Source organism: Quercus robur, chromosome 10 (genome assembly GCF_932294415.1).
Source record: "Quercus robur chromosome 10, dhQueRobu3.1, whole genome shotgun sequence".
In the NCBI taxonomy this organism is placed as follows: Eukaryota; Viridiplantae; Streptophyta; class Magnoliopsida; order Fagales; family Fagaceae; genus Quercus; species Quercus robur.
The window spans coordinates 20,429,390-20,455,981 of NC_065543.1; the positions used below are offsets into that span (position 1 = coordinate 20,429,390).

Here is a 26,592-nt window from a genome sequence, read left to right on the forward strand (position 1 = left end):
ATCTACTCTGCCACTAACTGTTGAGAACCAAGCATGAAGGAGTGAATGTGTAAAAAATGATAATCAATGAGTAAAAAATGATAGTCAATGACTAAGTAAAACTGCTCCCAGGTTAACTTCCTCAAAGCCTGTGATCTGAGGGACCAGGCAGGACTTGGATTCTATCTAATACTTAGCGAGAAATGATAGAGTTGTTAATTTCCCCCAAGCCTGTGGTCCGAGGAGCTAGGCAGTACTTGAGTTCTGTTTAACACTTAGCGAAAATGGCTTCAAGGTTAATTTCCCCCAAGCCTGTGATCCGAGGAGCCAGGCAGTACTTGGGTTCTATTTAACACTTAGCGAAAATGGCTTCAAGGTTAATTTCCCCCAAGCCTGTGGTCCGAGGAGCCAGGCAGTACTTGGGTTCTGTTTAACACTTGGCGAAACTGATAGAACTGTTAATTTCCCCCAAACCTGTGGTTCGAGGAGCCAGGCAGTACTTGGGTTCTGTTTAACACTTAGCGAAAATGGCTTCAAGGTTAATTTCCCCCAAGCCTGTGGTCCGAGGAGCCAGGCAGTACTTGGGTTCTGTTTAACACTTAGCAAAAATGGCTTCAAGGTTAATTTCCCCCAAGCCTGTGATCCGAGGAGCCAGGCAGTACTTGGGTTCTATTTAACACTTAGCGAAAATGGCTTCAAGGTTAATTTCCCCCAAGCCTGTGGTCCGAGGAGCCAGGCAGTACTTGGGTTCTGTTTAACACTTGGCGAAACTGATAGAACTGTTAATTTCCCCCAAACCTGTGGTTCGAGGAGCCAGGCAGTACTTGGGTTCTGTTTAACACTTAGCGAAAATGGCTTCAAGGTTAATTTCCCCCAAGCCTGTGGTCCGAGGAGCCAGGCAGTACTTGGGTTCTGTTTAACACTTGGCGAAACCGATAGAACTGTTAATTTCTCCCAAGCCTGTGGTCCGAGGAGCCAGGCAGTACTTGGGTTCTGTTTAACATTTAGCGAAAATGGCTTCAAGGTTAATTTCCCCCAAGCCTGTGGTCCGAGGAGCCAGGCAGTACTTGGGTTCTGTTTAACTTAGTCCAAGTAGCTGTACAGTAATGTAGCGCCAAGAATTATATCTTTCATTAATAACAGTACATTTTCAGGTTATTTACATTCCAAGGGCGTGGCACTACATGTTCATCCAAATCTTCTAAAAAGTAGGCTTCTATGCCGGCTATGGAGGTGATACGATATGGGCCTTCCCAATTTGGTCCGAGTTTCCCCCACGCAGGGTTTCTCGCATTGCCAAGGACCTTCCTCAATACCAGATCCCCAAGCACTAAGGGCCTCAGCTTCACCTTGGCATCGTAACTTTACTTGAGCTTTTGCTGATAGTGGGCAAGCTGGACCATTGCGCTTTCCCTTCTTTCCTCGATGAGGTCTAAGCTTTTTTCCAGAAGTCCGTTGTTGGCACCGGGGCAGAATGCAGTGGTCCTTTGTGTTGGGAAGTTTACCTCCAGTGGAATGACAGCCTCGGACCCATAAGTCATTGAAAAGGGGGTTTCTCCTGTGGACCTGCGAGGCGTGGTGCGGTATGTCCACAAGACATGGGCCAACTCTTCGACCCACCTCCCTTTCGCGTCGTCTAACCTCTTTTTTAGCCCATTCACTATAGTTTTGTTGACGGCCTCCGCCTGCCCATTACCCTGCAGGTAAGCTGGTGTGGAGTATCTGTTGGTAATTTCCAGCTCACTACAGTACCTTCTGAAAGCTTTACTATCAAATTGGAGGCCGTTGTCCGAGATTAGTGTGTGAGGTATCCCGAATCTAGTGACGATATTTTTCCAAATAAATTTCTTGGCATCAATGTCCCTAATATTCGCCAGCGCCTCGGCTTCAACCCATTTCGTGAAATAATCTTTGCCGATGAGAATAAATCTCTTGTTCCCTGCCGCTTTGGGAAATGGTCCCAGGATGTCTAGGCCCCACTGTGCGAATGGCCAAGGGCTGGACGGCGGGTTAAGGTTTCCACCAGGCTGGTGTATATTCGGAGCGAACCTTTGACACTGGTCGCACTTCTTCACATATTCCTGCGCCTCTTTCTGCATGCTCGGCCACTAGTAACCCTGCGTTATGGCCCTATGGGATAGGGACCTACCCCCCGTATGACTTCTACAAATTTCTTCATGTAATTCCTCCAGGATGAGTTCAGTGGCCTCTGGGTGCACACACAGCAAGTATGGCCCTGAGAATGAGCGCTTGTACAGTTTGGAGTCCTCGGACAACCAGAATCGAGAGGCTTTCCTTCTAATCTTGTCGGCCTCGTTCTTATCGTCCGGTAAAGTATCGTGCTTTAAGAACAGCACTAGAGGGTCCATCTAACTAGGCCCAGTCTTGACGTTGTGGACCCGTATTTCGTTGGCCCTCGTCGTCGTTGGGCGGTAGAGATCTTCTACAAGAATAACCCGGGGAAGTGGCTGAGCTGAGGAGGTGGCTAGCGTTGCAAGAGAATCAGCATGGGTGTTCCCGCTTCTCGACACATGCGACGGATTGAATTGACAAAAATGGGTCTGCAGGCGTTTAACTTGGGCTAAGTACTCTTGCATTCTTTCATCCTTCACCTCCAGCTCCCCGTTTACTTGTCCCACGATGAGTCTCGAATCCGAGAACATGTTCATGAATTTTCCACCCAGTTTCCGGATCATTGACATTCCTTCCAATAGTGCCTTATACTCGGCTTCGTTATTCGTGGCGGAGAATCCAAGCCTCAGCGATTTTTCGATGGTTATCCCCTCGGGGGAGACCAAAACGAGCCCCACTCCTAAGCCCCTTTGATTGGCTGCATCGTCGATGTGTGCTTTCCACCAATTGTGTTCCTGCTGAGAAATTGTGCTGATCAGTTTCCTATCAGGACTTAGTGATCCTGACCTTTCCTTTCCTTCTAGTGTGGGCTCCGCGAATTCGGCTACTAGATCGGCGAGGACCTGACATTTCACAGCGGTGCGAGGCATGTACCTAATGTCGAAGGCGCCCAGAATCGTTCCCCATTTTGCAATTCTGCCTGTGTAGTCGGCGCAGTGGAGAATGGATCTCAACGGAAGTTGAGTTAGCACAACCATAGTGTGTGCTTGGAAATAGTGGGGGAGCTTTCGCGTGGTTTGTACGATTGCCAAGACGGCCTTTTCGAGAGGTAGGTAACGTGTTTCTGCTTCGTGCAGCGATTTGCTTACGTAGTAGACGGGCCGTTGCGTGCCATTGTCTTCTTGGATTAGTACTAAGCTCATTGCATGAGAGGCTACTGCAATGTAGGCGAACAACACCTTGTCGGCATCAGGACTGGACATAATTGGTGGTCGGGCGAGGTATTCCTTGAGCTGTTGGAAAGCTAAAGCACACTCCTTAGTCCACTCGAAGCCCTTCCACTTGTGCAATAGGAGGAAGAAAGGCCTACATCTGTCCGTTGAGCGGGAGATGAAACGGTTTAAAGCAGCTATCATGCCGGTGAGCTTCTGGACCTCTTTGGGATTCCGAGGAGGCTGCAGGCTATGAATAGCTCTTATTTGGTCAGGGTTAACTTCTATACCTCTGTGGGTCACCATGTAACCTAAGAATTTCCCTGATCCAACCCCAAATGAACATTTGGACGTGTTTAGTCGCAGCTTGTACTTTCTCAGAATTCGAAAGATGTCCCCGAGATCTCTAACGTGGTCGGCCACTAATTTGCTCTTCACCACCATGTCATCTATATACACTTCGACGCTCTTACCCATCTGCTGTTCAAACATCCTGGTCATCATCCTTTGATAGGTCGACCCGGCATTCTTTAAGCCAAAGGGCATCACCTTATAATGATAGTTTCCGACTGGGGTGACAAAAGCAGTTTTCTCTTGGTCCTCAGCAACCAGGGGTATTTGATGATAGCCTTGGAAGGCGTCCAAAAAACTCATTCGGGGGTGTCCGAAGGTCGAATCCACCAATCGATCTATCCGCGGCATGGGGAAGGGATCCTTTGGGCAGGCCTTGTTTAGGTCTGTGAAATCTACACAGACCCGCCATTTTCCATTCTTCTTTTTTACCACGACTGTGTTGGCTAACCATTCGGGGTAGAAAACCTCCTTGATAGCCCCTGCTTTCTTCAATTTTATGACCTCCTCTCTCATTGCGTTTGTGTGTTCTTTCAACGGTCGCCGAGGAGGCTACTTCTTAGGCGTTATAGCCGGGTTAACATTAAGATGATGGCAGATGAAATCTGGGTCGACCCCAGGGGCCTCAGGCGTCCCAAGCAAATACGTCCACGTTTTGTCTGAGAAAATCAACTAGCGCTGACTTCTCTTGGGGTGGTAACTCTGAACCGAGCTGAAAAAACCTCTTTGGGTCTGATCCGACGAGTACTTTCTCCAGATCCTCACAGCTCACCTCCATGGCTAGTCCTCCACCACCCGAAGCTGGGACCGGGGTCATTAATTGTTATAAGCGGTTCTCGGCTGAGGTGGAAGGTTCACTATTTGGTTGTCGTGAGATTGCTGACACCATGCATTGCCTAGCCATGGTTTGGTTCCCTATTATTTCTTTGACTTGACCTTCTGACGAATATTTCACTTTTTGGTGCAAGGTTGATGGCACAACCCCTAGTGCATGAAGCCATGGTTGGGCCACGATAGTTGTGTAGGAGGAGTACGCATCTACCACAATGAATTTCACCTCTACCACGTCTGAGTCTGTTTGTACGGGCAGCCTAATCATGCCTTTCGGGGTGACGGTTTTTCCTTCAAAATTGACCAAAGGGGAGTCGTATGGCGACAGGTCCTCTGGTTTCAAGTTCAATCCTTTATACAAGTCAGGATACATTACTTCCACGGCGCTGCCTTGATTAACCAGCACTCTTTTCACGTCATAACCTCCAATTCTCAGCGTGACGACTAGGGCATCATCGTGGGGTTGAAGGGTTCCTTGTTTGTCCTCATTCGAGAACCCGATTAAGGGCGTGGCAATTACTCTGGCTCTCTTGGATTCCCTGTCGTTCGGCTCAGTCGGGAACCTGCCCACAGACATTACTCTGAAAGGGCTGGAACCGGTCCTTCCAAGTGCGGCAAGAATGACATTTATTGTGCCAATGGATGACCTCAATGTACTTTGTCTAGTTTCGATATTTGACTGTTCTTGCCATCCTTCAAGGCGATGTAACAGATGCCTCAACTTCCCTTCTCGGACAAGCCAGTCTAAATGGTTTTTCAGATTCCTGCAATCATTGGTGGTGTGACCTGACTCTTGGTGGTACGCGCAATATAGATTCTGATTACGTTTCGAGGGGTCACCTGCCATCCTGTTCGGCCATTGAAAGAACGGTTCGCCCTTTACCTTCTCTAGGATCTTGTGTAGTGGTTCTCGGAACACAGCATGGACCGCTGGTGCCCCAGTGGAACCAGACTATTCCAAGTAATCCCTCCTTGGCCTATTACTGTTGATAATGTGGTCCGACTTGAAGTCTCTCCTCTCCTGAGGGACAACCTTAGCTTTGCCCTTCCCCGTCTGCTGGTCTTCCTCAACCCTTTTGTACTTGTCAATTCTGTCCATGAGTTGGCGCACGCTAGTGACTAGCTTCCCAGTGAGGGACTTTCTTAAGCCGTGCTCTATCGGCAGGCCCCTCTTGAATGTACTAATGGCGACGTCATCGTAATTTCCTTTTATCTCATTATACATTTCCTAGTACCTGTCTGAGTAGGCCTTCAGTGTTTCTCCTTCTCGCATGGACAAGGATAGGAGGGAATCTAGGGGCCGAGGGACTCTGCTGCTGGTGATGAAGCGGAAACCAAAAGCCTGTGTCAGCTGCTTAAAGGAATTTATGGAATTTGGCTTAAGGCCATCAAACCATCTCATCGCCATAGGTCCCAGGCTAGACGGAAACACCTTACACATTAACGCCTCATCTCTGGAATGGACAGCCATCCTCTGGTTAAATTGGCTTACATGCTCTACTGGGTCAGTCCGACCATTGTATATGGCAAATGTTGGTTGATGGAACCGCCGAGGAAGCTTTACCCCCTCTATTCTACACGTGAAAGGCGACTGGGAGATGCAATCCAGGGCCTTGCTCATGGCATCGTTGGCTAGGCCTTGGTAAGATAGGCTTTTGTGGCCGCGTTTGCGAGGTCGCTCTTCCTCGTAGGAAAAAGTCTCGCTTAGGGGGGTTCTTAATCTCCGCCTGTATTCATTATCCTCATCACTGCTAGTGTCCGAGCCGGATGAAGGATGTTTTCGCTGCGCTCAGCGCAGCTTCTTCTTCAAATCATCAATTTCTTGTTGTAAAGCCTTTCGATTGTTTTGCTTATGGGATGCATGACCTTTCCCTTTCGAGTGGCTCCTGCTCGTGTGAGAGGTGTTCACACTGCCCTCTTGTTGCTTATCTTGGTCTTTCTCCCGTTCGAGATTCAAAAAATTGTCTTGCCGTTGGGAATCTGCACGTCCGGTTTGGCGCGGACCTGATCCTTCCATTTCTTACAGTTTCACTTATCGAGACACAAGTTCTCCCCACAGACGGCGCCAATTGTAGGGTCGGTCTTTAGGGCCCAGGCCTAACAAGTAAGTGATTCTGGCCCAAAGAATCCTAGACAATGAATTTGTGGAGAGCGGGTTACAGAACTAGGGCTGGACGAAGTGAATGTTAGTTAATTGTATGCCATGCAGCAGTTTGAACGTAAGAATATCTCCTTAATGTCCACAGGATACTCAGTCCGAGGAGACGTATGGGTGCACCTCTTGTTCTGATCAAAGACTATTGCCTTCCTCTCTCTTTCTATATCCTTTTTGTTTTCAAAATTTTCGATCCCCTCTTCATGGGGGCTTCCTTCTCTTATATAGCCTCCTTAAATTGATAAGAACCTTACACTTGTTAACCATTTGGACCTTCACTTGAGTGCCTGTCCCATCGGACATCCACCTTATCTTTCTGTGAGTTGCATTGGCCAATGTAACACTGTTCGCCTGTCTTTTCCACATTAATGCGGCTGGAAAAGTAGCTTCCTTGCATTTAATGCGGTAGTTGTGGTTTCCCCCTGGACGTCTTACATTTTCTTCCTTCTTCCTACTTTGTGAGGCTCATCCTACTATCCACATTTGTTTGGGATGATTCTTCACTGTGGATGGGGCGCACATTGGGCCCGCATTTGGTGTGTCCGAGGAGACATTCCTCCTCGGACGTCTTTTTAAATAAGTTGGGCTGAACAGGGTTGGGCTGGAAGTCTTTTGGTCCCCTTTTTCCCTTTTAGTCATGGCTGGACTTCGTGCGGGACCCAAGGCCCATTGTTGACTTGGGAATTTTACCCCTACATGTATCATACTATTTCATATAATTGACTAACTTAAAAAATATTTAAAGATATTAACTAACTACCTAATAAATGAATGCTTCAATTGTTTTTTGGTAATTGGTACACATTAGTTTGTAAGTTTATAGTAAAATTTGCACTATTTTTAATAACAATCTTCATAATAACATTTCATTAGAAATTTTCTCTCTCAAAAAAAAAAAAAAAAAACTTCATTAGAAATATTTCTTTTGGTTGTGCTCGCTTTCTTTCCCAAAATTTTGGACAATGTTGGGATGCAATAAGTTTGTCCTAGTAGATATCTGGTTAGAATATATCTATGTCAAGTTTCGATGGAGTAAAATTAAACACTAGGTTTAAAAAAAAAGAAAAACAACCAATTTTGCCCAATAGTCTTTGCCATTTAGATGTTTAAAACTTCTACAAAATATTTGTCATAAAGAAGACAAATTTTATTTGATTTAATTGATCTTTTAATTAGCACAGGAACTCATCCATACAATAAGCACAAAAAAACACAAATTTATTTATTCTCTTTAACTTGTTGTATTTAACTATTTATTGTTAGATGCTTCTTCAATTGTCTTTTCATTCTGTTGTTCACAATTGTTAATATTTATTAATTATTTCATAACGAATTTCAACTTAAATCATCAATTGGGTTGTCTAAGGACTTGCCTAACCTTACCCACCACCACAACCAACCGAACTACACCCACGATCAATATGTCTCTGGAGAAAATGGGTTTTTGCCATTTTTTTAAAAAAATCCAGCATTTTGCCCAATTTTCCAAACTAATTAAGGAAATTCCCCTCTTTTGAAACTCGATTTTCTCAAAATCGAGTTGAAAAAAAAAAAAAAAAAATTATGGAGCCCTATAGTGGCGTTTTGGAACTCAAGCTCCACGAACTTGAGTTCAATGCAAGGTTTTTTTTTTTTTTTTTTTTTTTTTTTTTTACCTATAACTCGAGTTCATGGAGCTTGAGTTCCAAAACGCCACTATAGGCTCCTTAAAACGTCACTATAGGCTCCTTAAAATGCCACTATAGGGCTTAACTTGATTTTGAGAAAATCAAGTTTAAAAAAAGGGGCATTTCCCTAATTAGTTTGGGAAATGGGACAAAATGCTGGATTGTTTGATAGAAACAGGCAATGGCCAATTTTGTCCATTTGTCTCTTAAGCTGGTTGTTGCCATGTGTGCCCTTCCAAAAACTGATGACATTGGATCAAGTGGCAGGTCTTCTCCTCCAAAACATAATTTGACACGATCCAATCGATGAAACTAGCAAAATTTGGCTAGATCTCCGCTAGATCTAGCAAAACCCCCTTTGATTTGGCAAGATCTCACTAAATTTGATTAGATCTCCATCGGAATTGGCAAAACCTCACTGGATCTTCTTTGTTAGGCTCCTTAAAATGCCACTATAGGGCTTAACTTGATTTTGAGAAAATCAAGTTTAAAAAAAGGGGCATTTCCCTAATTAGTTTGGGAAATGGGACAAAATGCTGGATTGTTTGATAGAAACAGGCAATGGCCAATTTTGTCCATTTGTCTCTTAAGCTGGTTGTTGCCATGTGTGCCCTTCCAAAAACTGATGACATTGGATCAAGTGGCAGGTCTTCTCCTCCAAAACATAATTTGACACGATCCAATCGATGAAACTAGCAAAATTTGGCTAGATCTCCGCTAGATCTAGCAAAACCCCCTTTGATTTGGCAAGATCTCACTAAATTTGATTAGATCTCCATCGGAATTGGCAAAACCTCACTGGATCTTCTTTGTTTTTCGCCTTTCCCCACCGTTATCTCATTGAAATTTAGTCATTTATTTGCCTTTCCTCATTGTTATCTCACCAAATCTTCGTTGTTTTTCTCCTCTCCTGTGTCAATCAATCCGCCTGCCACCTATGAGAGGCTCGATCAACCTCATCTGCCACTCCTCTCCCACCGATGACGGGTTGAGTTCCTATCCATAGATTATATAGGGATGGGTGCAGGTTGAGCACAAACTTGATCTGAACCAACCCATTGGGCACCCCTAAATCCTAATCATCAATCAAAATTGAACTTGATGTTCTTTTAAATGTAAAAAAATCATCTATAATTAATTTTGTATTAAATTTTACAAAAATGTTCATTTAATGTACAAAATCAAAGAGTCATATATTAAATAACTCCAAAAACAACAAACATAGTTATATCAACTAGCAACACCTTTGCAGGTAGTTGACATCTCCAATGCAATAGCATTACATGAGCTTCGAGATTTGTTAACTAAAAGGGTTTTGTTTATTTATTTTTGGCGAAAATTCACTGTCGTCCTTGAAGTATGCTTACTGTGTGTTTTTGATCCCTTAAATTTCAAGTGAGTTCAATTAATCCCTAAAATTTAAAAATGAGTGTAATTGGCCTCTCAATTTATTTTTGTTAAATTCTTACTTTCTGTCTAATGGAACAAGTACATGGCGCTTTTATTCTTTTATTTTTTTTATTATTATTATCAAAGAATCACACATGCAGTTAAAACCCAAACAGTTTCTATTCCCCAATTTAAACCCAAACCGTGAAGACCTTGGTACTTTTCCAAATTGATTTCATAACTTATTCTTTTTTATGTTCCCGTTTACAAGTCTTAGGCATAAATTATATAGAAGTGCTACGTCTATAACATTTTCACAACTCATACGTTGAAAGTTGTTATTGGTTCTAATTTGAATTCAAAACTTAAATTACTTTTTACCCATCTGTAACAACTAATAACAATCTGTCATTTAAAATTTATTGTGAAAATGTTGTGAACATAGAATTTCTCTAAATCATAATATACTTAAAAGTTAAGAGTTAAGAGTTTCCATTGTATGCTACAAATCAAACTGAGGGATTATGAATTATGAACTGTTTGAATAATTTATGGTTTGAAAATGATGCAAAATGGTAAAACCATTATAAAATTGATGATGTGGATAAAGTTCTGAGGAACATAAGAGAGATTTAGATAAAACAGATGCGCCAAAATACATTGCCAAGCTTCTTGAGATCGGTGAAGAAGCCACTATTAAGATGCAAATCGGAATTGATTGGGTTTATGAAAGTGTATTTTTTTTTTAAACACTATAAGTTGCCACAAGGAAAAATTAAGTATTATTTCAATGTCCCCTTAAACACATAAATTAGAATTTAACAGAAATTAACAGAGAGGCCAACAACACTCATTTTTTAAATTTCAGGAAGTAATAATACTCACTTAAAACTTGAGGGATCGAGAGTGTACAATAGGCAAACTCTAGGGACCAAGAGTTTTATTTTTACAAAAGATGTTCATAGTTATGACCCACCTAACTATTCCATTTTGGGGGGTGTTTTGGGTCCACTAAAATTTTGGAGGGGCAAGTGTAATTTTTGGAACCTAAACCTTACACTTTTTTTATGTGAAACTGAGAAAAAAAGAAAAAAGAAAAGAAAAAAAGAATACGCGCGCGCACACACGTCTCTCTCTCTCTCTCTCTCTCTCTCTCTCTCTCTCTCTCTCTCTCTCTCTCTCTCTCTCTCTCTCTCTCTCTCTCTCTCTCTCTCTCTATATATATATATATATAGACACACACGCACTAACTTAAGTTCACTCTATGCTCTAACATGACTTTAGCAAATCTAAGATTTTAAGGTTATGTTTGGTTAGGGGGATGGAAAAGTGGGAGCATTGAAATTATTGGGACTTGAGAGGATAGGAAAATGGGAAGATAGAGAATAATAATTATTATTATTATGCGTGTGTGTCACTGTTGTTTGAACTTTTTTGGTAACGCATATGATAATCCTTAGTTTATTTTCTTTTAGTTAAGTTAGTTTGTTATGAATTTCAGTTTACTAAATTAATAATTTTTTTTATTGTTAAATAAAAGATATAGGGTTTAAACCTCATCTATACGAAAAACAAATTAGTTTAGGTTGATGATGAGAATGGATGATAAAAGAAATCATTATAAAATGGATGCTATAGGTTTAATATCTATATTACAAAATAATAATAATTGTTTATTTGTTTTTTTTTTTTTAAGGACTGGACTATTCACAATGAAGGTTTATTGTTGTTGGGCTTGTCCAATTCAACACTGCTTGACAGGGGCTTTTCGGCTTTGCCACTTGCGAACCCCAAATGGAGGATTCTGTTCTCATACCCACATTACCCATAGGCCCAAAACATACACGGATCATTAAATTACCACCTTATCGTTAGACACTGATGTAAGCCATTCCTCATTTAGGCCCTTCGTTTATTTATTTATTTTTAAACTAACCCTTCAATATGAATCAATGACTTGCTGTCTCAAAATTTGGCCCTAGAGTAACCCATGGTTGGTTCATTTCTTCTACTCATATTATTATTTTTGTTGTTTTTATTTTATTTTTATTTTTTGCTGATAAGAGTGTCCAAAGTTATTTAAGCACCTCATTAACCCATTGTTGATTCCTTTAATCTTCCACATTTATTTGGACAATGATGTCTTAGTCTAATGATAAAGAGTAATCATCAAAAAACGAATACTATAGATTAAAATACTATCATATCTATTTTTTTTAAAAGGACAATGTTCAAAGATTTTTGTCAACTTAGAACGAAAATTCCTTGGAAACAAATTTTATAATAATAGTTCCTTGGAAAGTTTCCTTAAAAAAAAAAAAAAAAAAATGATCCTTGGAAATATTTCTTTTGGTCTTGACTACTTTCCTTCCTAATTTTTTGGACAATGTTGAGATGCAATAAGTTGGTTGGGGGAATGAAAAAGAAAAATAGATGATCTATAGAGACTATCATTTTCATTGCTCGGTTGGTAGTGTTTAATATTATGAGAGAATAGAGTGGATTGTAGGTGAGTATACTACTCATGAGAGAGCCAAATATTCTTGAGTCTAAACTATAACAAAACCTCTTTGTGTGAGCTTAAGGGCTTGTTTGGATTGAGGGAGGAAGGAATGAGAGGGAAGGAGAGTAGAGTGGAGTTGACTGAAAATAGGCTAGTTTTAGGCCAATTCTATTCTACTCTACTTTTTATCTCTTCCCCTCAATCCAAATGGACCACAACCTTGAGTTTTCTCCTCGTGAGTTGTTTTAAAAAATACTCATAGTGAGTAGAGTTGAGTTGTTTAGGGAGGAGGTTCATTTAGAAGGATTTCAGCATTTTGGAATCACTGCATTGGAAAGCAAACAAGTCATTTACAAGGGTTACAACATACATATATAGTCTTTGGATACAAATGTTTTGTTTATAATGAGATTTTTATTTTTATTTTAATAAAAGGGTTGTTTATCTTCGGAATGGTTTTTCTTTTTGAAGAGTTCTTTAAAAGTTTTTTATTTCATCACCAAATTGGTGTGAGCTTTTTACTACTTTTGACTGCTTTTAGATCTTGGTGATACTTGTTGTAATTGTGCAATTGATCAATCACAGCAAGTATCAACAAAATCTGGTTTTATATTTTTTAGATTTGGCACTCGGGATGTAGCATGATTTTTTTTGGTTATTTGGGGTGCTAAAATAGCAATTTGGGTGATTTAGTACACCAAACACTAGCTCTAACCATGACTTTTCCAATGTGGTTGGCCATTAGATAATGAGTAATGTTACAACCACAAGATATTTTGTAACATTTTTACAAATTGTTTATGTGGCTAATTCTTATTGGTTCTTGTTGATGCCCATTTTTGGCAAAAGGGCCCAGTGGCAGAAGAAGCCCAACAATATGAAAAAAGGGTGAAGAAAGAAAATAGCAAAGTACAAACCATTGAGCCTGAATGTTAGGAATAATGGTCCACAAGCCCACAAAATAACAACGTGACTCCAAAGAAAGCAAACGGGCCAAGGAAGCTCCAAAGAATGAAGTAGTAAGCCCATAGGAATCATGAGAAATAGAAAGAAAGCAAAAAAAGGGGCGGAGGAGCCCAAAGAAAAGAATTGGAAAATGGGATTGGTTTGAAGGCCAATAAACCCAAAGGAAAAGGATGTGGCAATTGGGTCAAGGGAGCCCAAAGAAATTAGCAAAAGCCCATGAGAATGTAAAAAAGAAGGAAAAAATGAAATGGATTGAGGATGCCCCAAAGAATAAAATGGGCCGGGGAAGCCTAAGATGTTGTGTAAACTAGTCCAGCAAGAATGTTGGGTAGTAAAAAAAAAAAGACTAAAGGGAGGAGTAACCCTTGAAACTGGAATGGCAAGCACTTCGGCCCACGGACCCAAAGGAAGTCCAGCAAACAAAGTTAAATGATATCATGGCAAAAACAACGTAGTGGCATGGTAGGAGCACTAGCCAGCCCATGGACAAGGGATGAAAGGAAATGTGGGCCGGATTAAAGAAGAAGAAACCCACACCCAGGCATTGTCCAGCCCAAAGAAGGAATAAGACACAGAGAATGAAGACCCAATGACTTATCCACGCCACAAGAGTTAAACAAGCAGCAGAATATGCAGTAGAACCAAACAAACATGTAGGCAATGACAAATGCATGAACGCCAAAGGGGCAATGGACTCATATGGGAGTGGAGCGCATACACAAGTCTTAGGCACCACCTACTTGTACCCAGCCAACACAAGGGAGGTGGGCCATGGGTCAGAGGTAAAAAAAGGTGTGGTCTGGTGGTGGGGAGAAGGGGGAGCCTATTTAGGGGTTCTTGCTCAAGCTCTTTTGGGAGAAATGTCTTGCTGGGATGTCATACCACCCAAAAGAGGCAAACGTGAGCTGAAATCATTAGGTGCATGCTATAGAGATTTGTAAAGGAGAAACCCAGCCCTTATCCTGATAAGAGTGCGAAGGGAATAAAGAAAACAAAACAAAATTACTTTTGTCTAGGAATGAAGCGCGGCACGGCCAACACAGGATAATGGTGGTGGCTGGGCAACCGGTAGACCAGTGAGGCAGTCTTGGAAGGACACCCACAATAGACCAAAAGTAGTTGAGGGGTAAAAATGGTAAACCTTGCCACAACATGCAGTATAGAAAGCCATGAATGTGCACAGTAAACAACAACACGGAATAACGAAGGAAGAGTACCAAAAGGAAAAGAAAGAAAACAAAAGAAGTATGTAAGGAAGCAACGAAAACAAGGAAAAAAAGAGTAAAAATGAGTGATAGGAGTAAGAGCATGCACCAATAAGCAACCCACTTCACTCACTCTCAATAGCCCGCTCTCTAGCAGACCAAGAATTTGAGGTCAAGCCATTTAGGCCCATTTTCCAAAGTGAGTAATCTCTACAGCAGAAGGCCTTCTGAGGTTACTCACATTGGAGGGTGGTTCCCTTCCCGGACTTGAATTTGTCAAGGAACCAAGTCTCTTCCTTTAACGAATTTATCTTCTTTTCTTCTGCCATGATTGATTGAAAACTAACATGACTTCTTTTTGTTATTAATTTATTTCAATTGTAATCACATTATCACACTTCTTTCTCTTTACGGAACTGTTTAAGTATCACTATTGTCAGTAGAAATGTTTTAGTTAAAGTATTTTAGCTATCTCACTGTATATATATATATATATATATATATTTTTTTTTTTTTGCCTACTGTAACATTTTGTAATAGTGTTTCCTACCGTGGGCATTTAAAATGCTCGAGATTCTTGCTAGGGATTCTAACTTGCGCACAAGCTGGCCTAAGGTGAGTTTCAATTAGGCGAGTCCTGACTCTCCTATCCCAGAATCATTGGGCCGCAGTACAATTGGAGTAATCTAGCCCAGGACATAAAAAGGCCCCCACATTTAAATTGGTGACTTCACTGGGGAGTTGGGAAAAGACAGGGAAAGTGGATAAAGCCCTCGCAAGTTATGCCCCCGAGATAAAAAAAATGACTCGAAACATGAGCGTTGTGCCCTTGCAGGCAAAGTCAAGACTAGACACGCCCGGCCAGCACCAGCCTAACTAGGTGGAAGGTGTTAATAGAGCAGGGGTTGAGCTGTAGCAACAACAAAGAGTTTTTGCTGATAACATCAACTTTTTTATTGAGGTGCTGCAATTTGTGTAGCATTCCCAGTAGCAGATAATGGAAGAGATTTGCTAGATGAAGGCGGACAATGCGAAAGAGAAAGGAAGCCAGTATGACTTGGAGCATGCAGTAGACAAGGAAGAAACCCCTATAGGGGGTGGCCCACAGAATGTGGAGTAGCATTTCATTACCATGGCCAAAGTTGCAGCGCTTCTAGAATAGGAAAGGGCCAAAGTGCCTAAGGAGAGATTTTATGTGCGAATGCCTCCTTATTTGCTGAGAATACTTAGCAAGCCATATCCTGGGAGATATGAACCGCGAACTTTTGCACAATATAATGGCAGAAGGGGAAGTGCTATCGGACACGTGAGTAAGTTTATTGACTAAATCTCATTCCGCTTAGCACGCTGCAAGCGACAAGAATTTCAAAAGGGAAAATACAGGGATGCCTAATGGAAGTAACAGGATTTAAGGGAAGAGGTGAATACACCGCAGGCCATACCCAGTTATGGTTGAAAGTGGGACCAATAGCCTCCTTGGCCCGCTTCCATGTAGTGAAAACAGAAGTTTCATACCACATATTATTGGGAAAGCCATGGTTACATAAACACCGATTGGTCTAGTCTACCTACCATCAGTGCGTGAAGGGAAGGTTGAACGACATAATAATACGAATAGCGGCAAACTCATCACCCTTTAAGAAGCAAAAGCTCATTTAGTAGAAACCATGTTTTATGATGAATAGGCACCATTCGATGAAAGTTTGGTGTCTAAACCACAGGGCACCTTCGTCCCTAGATAGGTGGATATTCAGGATGACCTAGAGCCCGATCTAAGAGGGCTGCTAATGTGGAGAAAGAAGAGGAAAGAACTGCCTACTTCGAAGTCAAGTGATACACCACGATGCGTCAGGGTTCAAACCCCTGATGGCAGAATAGTCTACAAGTTATGAAGGTGCACGAGGCCCACTTGCAGTGCACAAAAGGGTCCTAGACAAGGGTCACAGCATAAAAGCCTGGTGTGCTATGTGTTCCAAGAAAATTCAGAAGAAGAAAGCGATATGGAAAGAGAAAAGAAAGTCACAGCAGAAAAGGATACACAGGTAATGATAGAAGAGAAATTGGAGGAGGTTGACTTAGGCACCGACCCACAGAAGCCAAGACCCATTTCAATAAGTTCAAAATTGTCAGAGGATGAAAAGTCAGAGTTGATACTATTGTTGAAAGAGTTCAGGGATGTTTTTGCATGGAGTGTGATGTCTGGGCTAGACCTAAGATTGGTAGTGCACACGCTCAATGTAGATCCCAAGGCTAAGCCAGTGGCTTAGCCTACTAGAGTATTTCATACTGAAATAGAAGAACAGATAGTGAAGGAAGTGCAAAAGTTGTTGGCCGCTAGTTTCATTAAGCCCATCCAACACACACGATGGCTATTCAATATCGTGCAGTAAAGAAGAAAAATGGGTAGATAGGATGTTGCGTAGATTTCAGAAACCTCAATTGAGCCCGCCTAAAGGACGAATTCCCACTACCTAACATGGACTTGCTGATAGACTCTATAGCAAGAAACACCATGTTCTCCTTTATGGATGGATTTAGTGGATATAACCAGATTGAAATGGCACTAAAAGGTGTAGAGAAAACTGCTTTCAGAACACTCATAGGTAATTTTTACTACATTGTAATGACCTTTGGGTTGAAAAATGTAGGCACAACTTACCAACGCATGATGATCGCCATATTTCATAACATTATGCATCTCGAGCTAGAAGACTATGTGGATGACATTATTGTAAAGTCGAGAAGGTGAAAGGACAATGTTAAAGTATTAAGAAAGGTATTTAAAAGATGTAGGCTTTTTAAGCTGAGAATGAATCCGCTCAAATGTGCTATTGGAGTGTCTGCCAGGAAATTCCTGGGATTCTTGGTCCACAACAGGGGAATAGACGTGGACCTTGCCAAAGACACTGCCATAGCAACCATGAAGCCAGCTGCCATAGTAAAGGAATTGAAGAGTTTTTTGGGAAAAGTTTCTTACATCCGGAGGTTCATTCCGGGCCTAGCATCAATCACTTAAGCTTTCACCAAATTACTCAAGAAAGGAGAAAGCTTCAAATAGGGAAAGGCATAGCAAACAACCTTTCGAAGGCTACAGTAGATCATGACAAACCTCCCTACGGTGCAAGCCCCAATCTGCAAAAGGCCACTGTTGCTTTATTTAGCCTTAAGCCCATCTGCCATTGGTGCTTTTATCGCCCAAGAAGATGGAGGCGATATCGAACAACCAGTTTATTACGTGAGTCGTGCTCTAAGGGATGCGGAAGCACGTTACCCTAAAGTAAAAAGGGCATGTCTGGCAATAGTATACACATCACAAAGGTTGCACCATTACTTCCTGGCCTATGAGATACACTTGACGACAAAGTCTCACGCAATCAAAGCTCTTCTCCAACAACCGATCCTCTCTGGAAGAATATCTTAGTGGTTATTACAATTATCACAATATGACTTGTGAGAGGGGAACAAGGTATTGACCCCATGTAAATTAATTAATTACCCAAGTTAATTAATTAGGTTCAATTACATTCAATGGTGTGGTAGCACAAATAAATCACCAACTAAACTAAATGCAATAGAAATTAAATTTGACACGGTGATTTGTTTACGAATGGGGAAAATCACCAAGGCAGAAACCCCACCTGGTGATTTTAAGGTCACCATTCCCAAAAATCCACCAATCAATAATCGAGCGATTACAAGTAAAAATGAATCTTACCAATTACCCTTGGCCTATCCTAAATTACCAACCTACAGTTGAATCTTCACTTCAATATCCAATTGGACTTGATCTTGTAGTGGCACTCTTTCTGTTTAATGCACAAATCCAGAACGTGACTAACCAATGAAGCACGGATCCCAGTATGTGACTAACTCCAGCAACTTGAAGAAAGTTGTTGACTGCAAAGTTCTTCACTTCATGCGCAATGAAAACCAAGAAGCTCCTTGGTTACAAAACCCTTTGGCATAAAAATGCAGTAGCTTCTTTTAGAGAGAATAAGGCACTAGGTCACTCAATGCATGTATGACGGCCTTTAAAATAATCCTTATATATGTTTAGGGTTGTGAGAAAAGAGACCCTACACAAATACATTGGCTTGGGCCAAAAATCAGATCTAGAAATTCTGATTCTGTAAGTCTTGATAGAAACAGCTTATGTCGAGTTTCTGTCAAGCTTCAACATTAAATCTTGATAGAAAGGTTTCTGTCGAGACTTTTATCGAGTTTTAGTGAACAACTCTTTCTTTACTTGTTTCTTGGTTAGATCTTCATGACTTTAACATTTGACTTGAACTCTTGTTTCTTGAAGTACTAAACCCATCCTAGATTTACCTAATTATAAGTAAAGTGCATTTTATCAAAGGATTAGCCAATTACATAAAATATGTCCTTAACAACTTGAAGGCAGGAACACCCAAGGCGGTAAAGAGTCAGGCTATAACAGACTTGCTAGCACAATTCCTGGGAGAAGAGGAATTCCTGTTGGATGACGAAGTTCCAGGGGAAGTGGCCTCGGTAGAAGTGATTGAAGTGTAATGGGTGATGAAGTTCGATGGCTCTTTTACAACAAACTCGGGAGGTGCAGGAGTAGTCTTCTATCACAAAAGAGAGGAGACCATAACGCTCTCGTTCAAGTTGGAGTTTCCATGTTCAAACAACACCACAGAGTATGAGGCCTATCTTATCGAGTTAGCCACAGCCCTCGAGATGAGGATCAAACGTTTGAAAGTGATAAGCGACTCCAACTAGGTGGTTTGTTAGGCCAAGGGGAGTTTCTCTTTAAAGGAACCAAGTTTGGCTTCGTACAAGATGCTAGCCTAGAAAGTGGAAGAAAAATTTTCTACATCTGAGATAGAACACGCTTAGAGAAGTGAAAATCAATAAGTAGATGTGCTGGCCACGTTGGGCTTGCAGATAGCCTTTGAAGGAAGTAGTGCCAAGGTTGAAGTCAAAAAGTGGAGGGAGTCAATTGTTGAAATACTATAGGAAAGATTTCAGGAAAACCAAGGGTATGAGGAGGATTGGAGAATTCCCATTAAGGAAACCCTATTGAAGGAGGGAGATCTGGTAGATTTGAAGATATTGAAGAACTACACCTTGACGAAAGGGGAACTATATCACAGAATGCCAGGAGGACTTCTGTCGAGGTGTGTGGGACAGGAAGAGGCCTAAAGAAAATTGAAGGAGGTGCATGGTAAAACCTGCGGGTCCTATGGCGAAATCAGCCTTTACCATAGACTCCAAAGAGCGGGTTTTTAATGGCCAAGCATGGGTAAAGATGCAGACCTAGTCCAAACCTAATGTAAAGCCTGCCATTTGGCTATAGATAGGGAAGAAAGTTACGCTGTGTTCACCAGTGAAGACTAGAGAAGTCTGTTCATGCAATACTTAGCAGAAGGTGTCCTGCCACAGAAGCATAGTGAAAGATATAAGCTCAAGATTTTGGTCATGCACTACTTTTTACATGAGGGAGTCCTTTTTAAAAAGGGATATGATGGGGACCCATTACAATGCTTAGGTCCCAGAGAAACTGGGGAAATGATAAGGGAGGTGTACGCAGGGGAATGCGAAGAGCACCAAGGGAAGAAAAAGTTTTATCGGTGTATGTTACAGATAGGTTATTGTTGGCCCATTATGAAGAAGGATACAATAGAATTTGTGAAGAAATGCCACAGCTACCAAGTGTAGGCCAACTTGATTCATACCCACCTACAAAGCTTATAGAGCATGGTCACCCCATGACCCTTCCATACCTAGGGGCTTGACTTAGTAAGACTAGTTAACCCACCTTCTCATGGGTACATATAGATCCTTTTGGATATAGAATACTTTACCAAATGGGCAGAAGCCATATCACTCCGTAAGGCCACGGGAGGAGTTGTGGCAAATTTTTTCAAAGAAAACATAATTGTCAGATTTGGGGTACCTCATAGGATCATAAGTGACAATGGCACTCCATTTATCAATAGTGAGGTAAGAAAGATGCTGTAATTTTATTAGATCAAGCACCATCAGTCATTGCCTTATTACTCCCAAGGGAATGGGTAGGCAGAAGCAACAAACAAGACTCTCATTAAGATCATTAGCAAGATGAGTTAGGAATACATTGGGGGATGGGCAATGCATTTGCTAGACTCCCTTTGGGCCTACCGAAGCTCACCCAATTCAGCCATGAGATTTTCTCCTTTCTCCTAAGTTTACAGAACGGAGGTAATGAGCCCAGTTGAAGTGATGATGCCCTCCTTAAGGTCATATAGGCACGAAAGAAGGAAAAAGAGAAGGGAGTTTTGGCGGTAGAAAGATGCGAGGACCTAGAAGGATTAGACGAGAAAAGGGAGGAGGCCCAAAAGTGTAGCTATAGATATAGGCAAAAGATGACTGAAGCCTATGGCAAGCCGACCAAAGAAAGGGTGTTTGTAGAAGGACAGCCTGTACTAAGAATTGCAGATCACGTCAAGCGAGGTATGGCAGGACCATCTTTATTTTCACCAAAATTGGAGTGACCCTTTATTGTAAGGGAAGCATATGCAAGTGGGTATTACCATTTGGCCCAAGTGAATAGAAAAGATTTAATGGACCCCATTAATGGCAAATGGTTAAAGCGTTATTATGCTTAGTAACATTATGTAGTTGTTCCTTTCGCTTGTTTAATTTTTCTTTCTTTACTCCAAGTGACCACCCTTGCAAGGGATAATGTCACTAGAAAGCATTGTAGAGTGTTTTCATTTGTAAAAAGTAATGAAGACTATGGAGTATTAGCAAAACACACAGTATCATAATCATAGTAATAGCTAGAGCAGATGTAGCATAATAGATTACAAACCCAAAATATAAGTCATGTCAGACTTATCAAATAAGTGCTAGAGAAATAAAGAAGTGTATAAAGAAGTGTACTAGGTAGGATGAAAAGGGAAAGAAAATAAACATAGGGAAAGGAAACACAAAACTACATAATGTAATCAAAGGCCTGAAATAAGGGTCTGATCTCCAAAGCAGCTAGGGCCAGCAACACTAGAAAGGAGACACTTACGACGTGCCTCTAGGTTTGCCACCTCCTTCTTTAAATTCTTGATGCGAGCATCAATGGCGTCCACAGCAGGCTGAACCTTCTTCATAAAGAAGGCTCGAGCAATCTCCCGCAAATGTTCCAGCAAAAACTCCACAACAAATCCAACCCTAATCAACTCCTAAATTGCAACCTTTCACTGCAAAATCCTTTCAGCAGAAATGGAATCGATAAAGTTGTGTTCAATGTCATTCATTACAATCCCTAGTAGCTTGAGGAAGTGTTCCCTCGTGGATCGGCCAAAAAGAAAGCCTCGCATAAAGTCCCCACGACTGTTACAGACTGCCTCCAAATAGGGGATGCACTCCCTGGGAACCCGAAAACTGTGAAAGTCAACATAGGGGGCTCCAGCACCCTAGAAATCTGCAGGATCAAGATCATTGGTCTCGAGCTGGTCAAACTAGATGAAGAAGGCAGTGGCCTTGCTTGCTGGATCAGGAATTGTGATAGAACTGCTGCCAACCTCAAACCGAAAGGATGGAGCCACCTCGATAGGAGTTAGACCTAGGAAGAAATAGGAAGTATAGCATGAGTTCACAAGAAACAGACAAAGTGAAGGGATTAATTCGTAAGGAGGATTAAAGAGGATATTAGAGAAAAGAAAATACCAAGATTCGTAGGAGTGGGGGCTATAGGTGTGGCAGAAGCAAGGGCTGTAGGCATCGCGGTGTTTGCTGCAGTTTTAGGCTCCTTAGGAATGTCTGTGGCTAAGAAAATTGATGCACAATATAGTCAGAAGTTGGTACCAGGAAATGACAGAAAGAAAAGAAAAAGAAGATCTTTTAAGGACAAGAGACATACCCATAGCCTCGGTCTCGGGCTCACCTTCCTCATTAGAATCGGAAACCCTCATCCTTATGATAGGCTCATCCTCGGAATCCTTAAGGGCCTTCTCGGATCCCTCATTAGAAGACAAATCTGCATTAGGCCCACGAGTGGCAGAACTAGGAATGGATGATGGAGTAACCATCAAGGAGGAGCCATCCTTTATGGCCTGAGAAAGGGCAATGAAGGGATCGTTGGTGGAGATGACAGGAGGAATAGTAGGAGAAGCACTTCTAGTTTGTGATGCACTTGCAGGAGTGACTTCTTTCCACAGAGTAGGAGTCTCGGCAGGAATGAGAGCAGACTCACCAACCCTTTCGGCTTGGGCACTCTCCTCAACAGATATAGGCTTGGGTGGAGAAATGGGAGCCTCGACAGGAGCTCCTTGCGCAGTAGCAGAAACAGAAGGAATGGCCTCAGCCACAATATTAGTAGAAACTTCCCCACTCGTGGGGTGATAAATAGAAAGGGGCTCGGGATCAATCTAGAAAAAGAAAGGGGAAGGAAAAGAGAAAAAAGAATGGAGGATGTTAAGGCAGGAAGAAGAAATGAATAAACATGCAAAAAAAGAAAAAAAAAAAGAAAAGAAGAAAGAAAGCATATGACAACACGTGGCAATAAAAATGCATGTAGAGAGAAGGAATGTACCTCCAACTTGGGGCTTGTCAAGTAAGATGGGGCGGGTGACAGAAGTGTCCTCCTTATACTTAGATTGCCAAGGAATAATAAGAACAAAAGGGAGCTGAATAAGTATACATGTGGAGTTGGCTGCAGGAAGGCCCCATCAATAAGAGAAAAAATAAAGAAAAAGCAAGGTTTAGAGATAACATACTCCATACTCTCCTCTCAATAGTGGTAGATGGAAGTGGTGGGGATGTCTTCCTTTTGCTATCCCATGGGTCCTGCTAGAAGGAAGACCATCCATGGATGGCCTTGGAGCGGAAGGCTTGGGCTTACTTGCAATAGAACGCTTGTTGGAATGAGTATGAGTAGACGGAGGAGGAGAACCCTTAAGAACTATGTTACCAATGGGAGGAAGGCCACCCTCATTGGGAACAATGTCAAAACAAGTCTCAAAAGAATCATCTCCTCTCTTGGCAGATTTGGGCTGGGCGATCCGAGACACCGAGCCATTCTTCGCAGGGGCAAGAAGGTTCAACACCTTCACCTTTCTTTCCCAACTTGTGGGGTACTCACCAGCATATGAGTACCATCCCTTCTCTTTCACTTGCCACTCAAATATGGCAGTCCTGCTTTGTTTCCTAGCATATGCCACCACAGACTTGGTGGAAAGCAACAATCGCAGGTTAGTAGAAATGATGGCATGAAAATCATTAAGAGGAATGAGAGAAAACCCACTGCCACCCAACAACTCTTGCCTAAATGAAGTCATCATGGCTTGCCAATACCCTTGTACCACAGCTGTGCAAAGACCCTTTCACTGTGAACCTGGAATAATGACTGTTGTGAAATGCCTGCTCCAAAACTCAAAAGCATTAGGCCGTAAAAATGGCCGGACGGAAGTAGTGGACTCTAGAATGGCAAAGAAATCATCAGTTATGTCCTGATCCAACCCAAACTGCCTCCTTACTCTGTTGGCAGAATAGTGTATAAAGCGGATGCCTTTATCAATAAGGTAAGGCAGCCACTTAGCAGTAGTGGCTGCCAAGTACGTAATCCCCCTTTCATCAAAGGCAGTCAACGGGATGGTGGTCCTAGCAATGTCAGTAAAAGGGCCCATAACTGAATCAGCACATGTGAAGCTAGTGCCCAAACTCCTGTATGCCCTCCAACTAAAGTCAACTCCCTTATCAAAAAACTCGATGGCAGGATGCCCAAATGGCTTTAACCCAACCTAACGGTAAGCCGATGGAAAATCAGACACAAAACGGTCACAAAAATCAGTAATAACCTTTGGATAGGAACGATACTTCTTTTTGGCAAAACAGATAGACTTGCATTTAGCCAAGTGCCTAGCATAACGCTCCCACAGCAGATGCTGCAAAATGGTACTATGGGCAGAAGTAGTAAATATGTGGCAGGAGCCTACCTGCTTCTCATCACTTTGCAAAATGTTCAACTGCACATACAAATGACCTAGAAACATAGGGGCCAATGACAGACTCACCCCAGCAGAAATCTTTATAGCTAATCGAAAATAAAGAGGTTTTATAGCGTAATGAGGGTGAAAGCCAAAGATGAACTTACAGAGGCAGAACGCAACGCAGAACGCAACAAAGGCCGCACGGCAGACTACATTGGAAGCCTTGGAGAAAGCCCCAACCCAATGCGACAATTTCGTGTTTCCACTCATCCCTTCTACTTGGGCAACAATAGTTGATTCGCCACATCCTCCAAGGTCATGGTGATCTCGCCACAAGAAAGGAAGTAGGTATGGGTGGCGCTACACCATCGACGGACCAAATGATGAAGATTAAATAAGTCCATATAGTTGAACAAGAAACGTGATGAAACAATGGCTTTCCACACGCCAGCCTGCTGCAACGTTGCCATGAAATCCGTATCGGACAACTCTTCATCTACCTATTCCTTCCAACCCAAAGAGGTACCCGACCCAAATTTGAAGAGGATGGCACAGGAAGAGAAGTTCCTTTGCGTATGTTAGGATTAGGGATCGAGGAAGCCAAAGGGGCCTATGACACCTCCATGTCGCAGCGGCAAATGGAGAGCCACATGCGGCCTAGCGGCGGAGGCAAGTAGTCATTAGGCACCACGGGGAAATGGATGAGGGTGTTGTACCACGGATCGATGAGGATAGAGCACTATTCACAGAAAAAATAAAAAATAAAAAAGAAGGGGCCCACTGTTCAAAAAACCCATTAAAAAAAAAAGGAGAAGATAAGAGAATGAAGAAGATTTTATTCGCATATAAATCGTTGGAGCAATTCTTATACTCAGGGGACTGAATGTTGATGCCCATTTTTGGTAAGAGGGCCCAATGGCAAAAGAAGCCCAACAATATGAAAAAAGGGTGAAGAATGAAAATAGCAAAATAAAAATTATTGAGCCTGAATGACAGGAAGAATGATCCACAAGCCCACAAAATAACAAAGTGGCTCCAAAGAAAGTAAACGGGCCATGGAAGCCCCAAAAAATGAAGTAGTAAGTTTATGGGAATCATGAGAAATAGAAAGAAAGCAAAAAAAAGGGCCAGAGGAGCCCAAAGAAAAGAATTGGTAAATGGGATTGGTTTGAAGGCCAATAAACCCAAAGGAAAAGGATATGGCAATTGGGCCAAGGGAGCCCAAGGAATTTAGCAAAAGCCCATGAGAATGTAAAAAAGAAGGAAAGAACGAAATGGACCGATGATGCCCCAAAGAATAAAATGGGCTGGGGAAGCCTAAGATGTTGTGTAAACTGGTCCAATAAGAACGTTGGGCATAAAAAAAAAAAAAAAAGACTAAAAGGAGGAGTAACCCATGAAATTGGGATGGCAAGCACTTCGGCCTACGGGCCCAGAGGAAGTCCAATAAACAAAGTTAAATGATATCATGGTAGAAATAACGCAGTGGTGTGGTAGGAGCACCAGCTAGCCTATAAACAAGGGATGAAAGGAAATGGGGGCTATATTAAAGATGAAGAAACCCACGCCCAAGCAATGTCCAGCCCGAAGAAGGAATAAGACATAGAGAATGAAGGCCTAATGACTCATCCAAACCATAAGAGTTAAACAAGCAGCAGAACGTGCAGCAGAACCAGACAAACTTGCAGGCAATGGCAAACGCATGAACGCTAGTGGGGCAATGGGATCATATGGGAGTGGAGCACACACACAAGGCTTAGGCACCACCTACTTATTTCTAGCTAATACAGGGGAGGTGGGCCATGGGTCAGAGGTAAGAAAGGGTGTGGTCTAGTAGTGGGGAGAAGGGGGAGCCTACTTTGGGGTTCCCACTCGAGCTCTTTTGGGGGAAATGTTTTGCTGGGATGACATACCACCCAAAAGAGGCATACATGAGCTAGAATCACTAGGTGCATGCTATAGAGGTTGGTAAGGGAGAAACCCAGCCCTTATCTAGATAAGAGTGCGAAGGGAAGCAAGAAAACAAAACAAAACAACTTTTGTTTGGGAATGAAGTGCGACGCGGCCAACACAGGATAGTGGTGGTAGCTGGGCAGTTGGCAGACCAGTGGGGTAGTCCTGGAAGGTCACCCATAACAAGCCAAAGGTAGTTGAGGGGTAAAAATGGTAAACCTTGCCACAACATGTAGTATAAAAAGGCATAGATGTGCACAGTAAACAACAACACCAAATAATGGAGAGAGAGTACCAAAAGGAAAAGAAAGAAAACAAAAGAAGTAAGTAAGGAAGCAACGAAAACAGGAAAACAAAGAGTAAAAATATGAGTGATA

General features: G+C 42.1%; 1 protein-coding gene across 1 annotated transcript; it reads right to left on the minus strand.

Moving 5' to 3' along the window:
- Positions 1-4,437: 4,437 nt before the first annotated feature.
- LOC126703950 (uncharacterized) lies at positions 4,438-5,292 on the minus strand. Its single transcript, XM_050403001.1, has one exon. It carries the CDS (start codon positions 5,290-5,292, stop codon positions 4,438-4,440), a length of 855 nt encoding a protein of 284 aa, XP_050258958.1.
- Between the last annotated feature and the right edge of the window lie 21,300 nt (positions 5,293-26,592).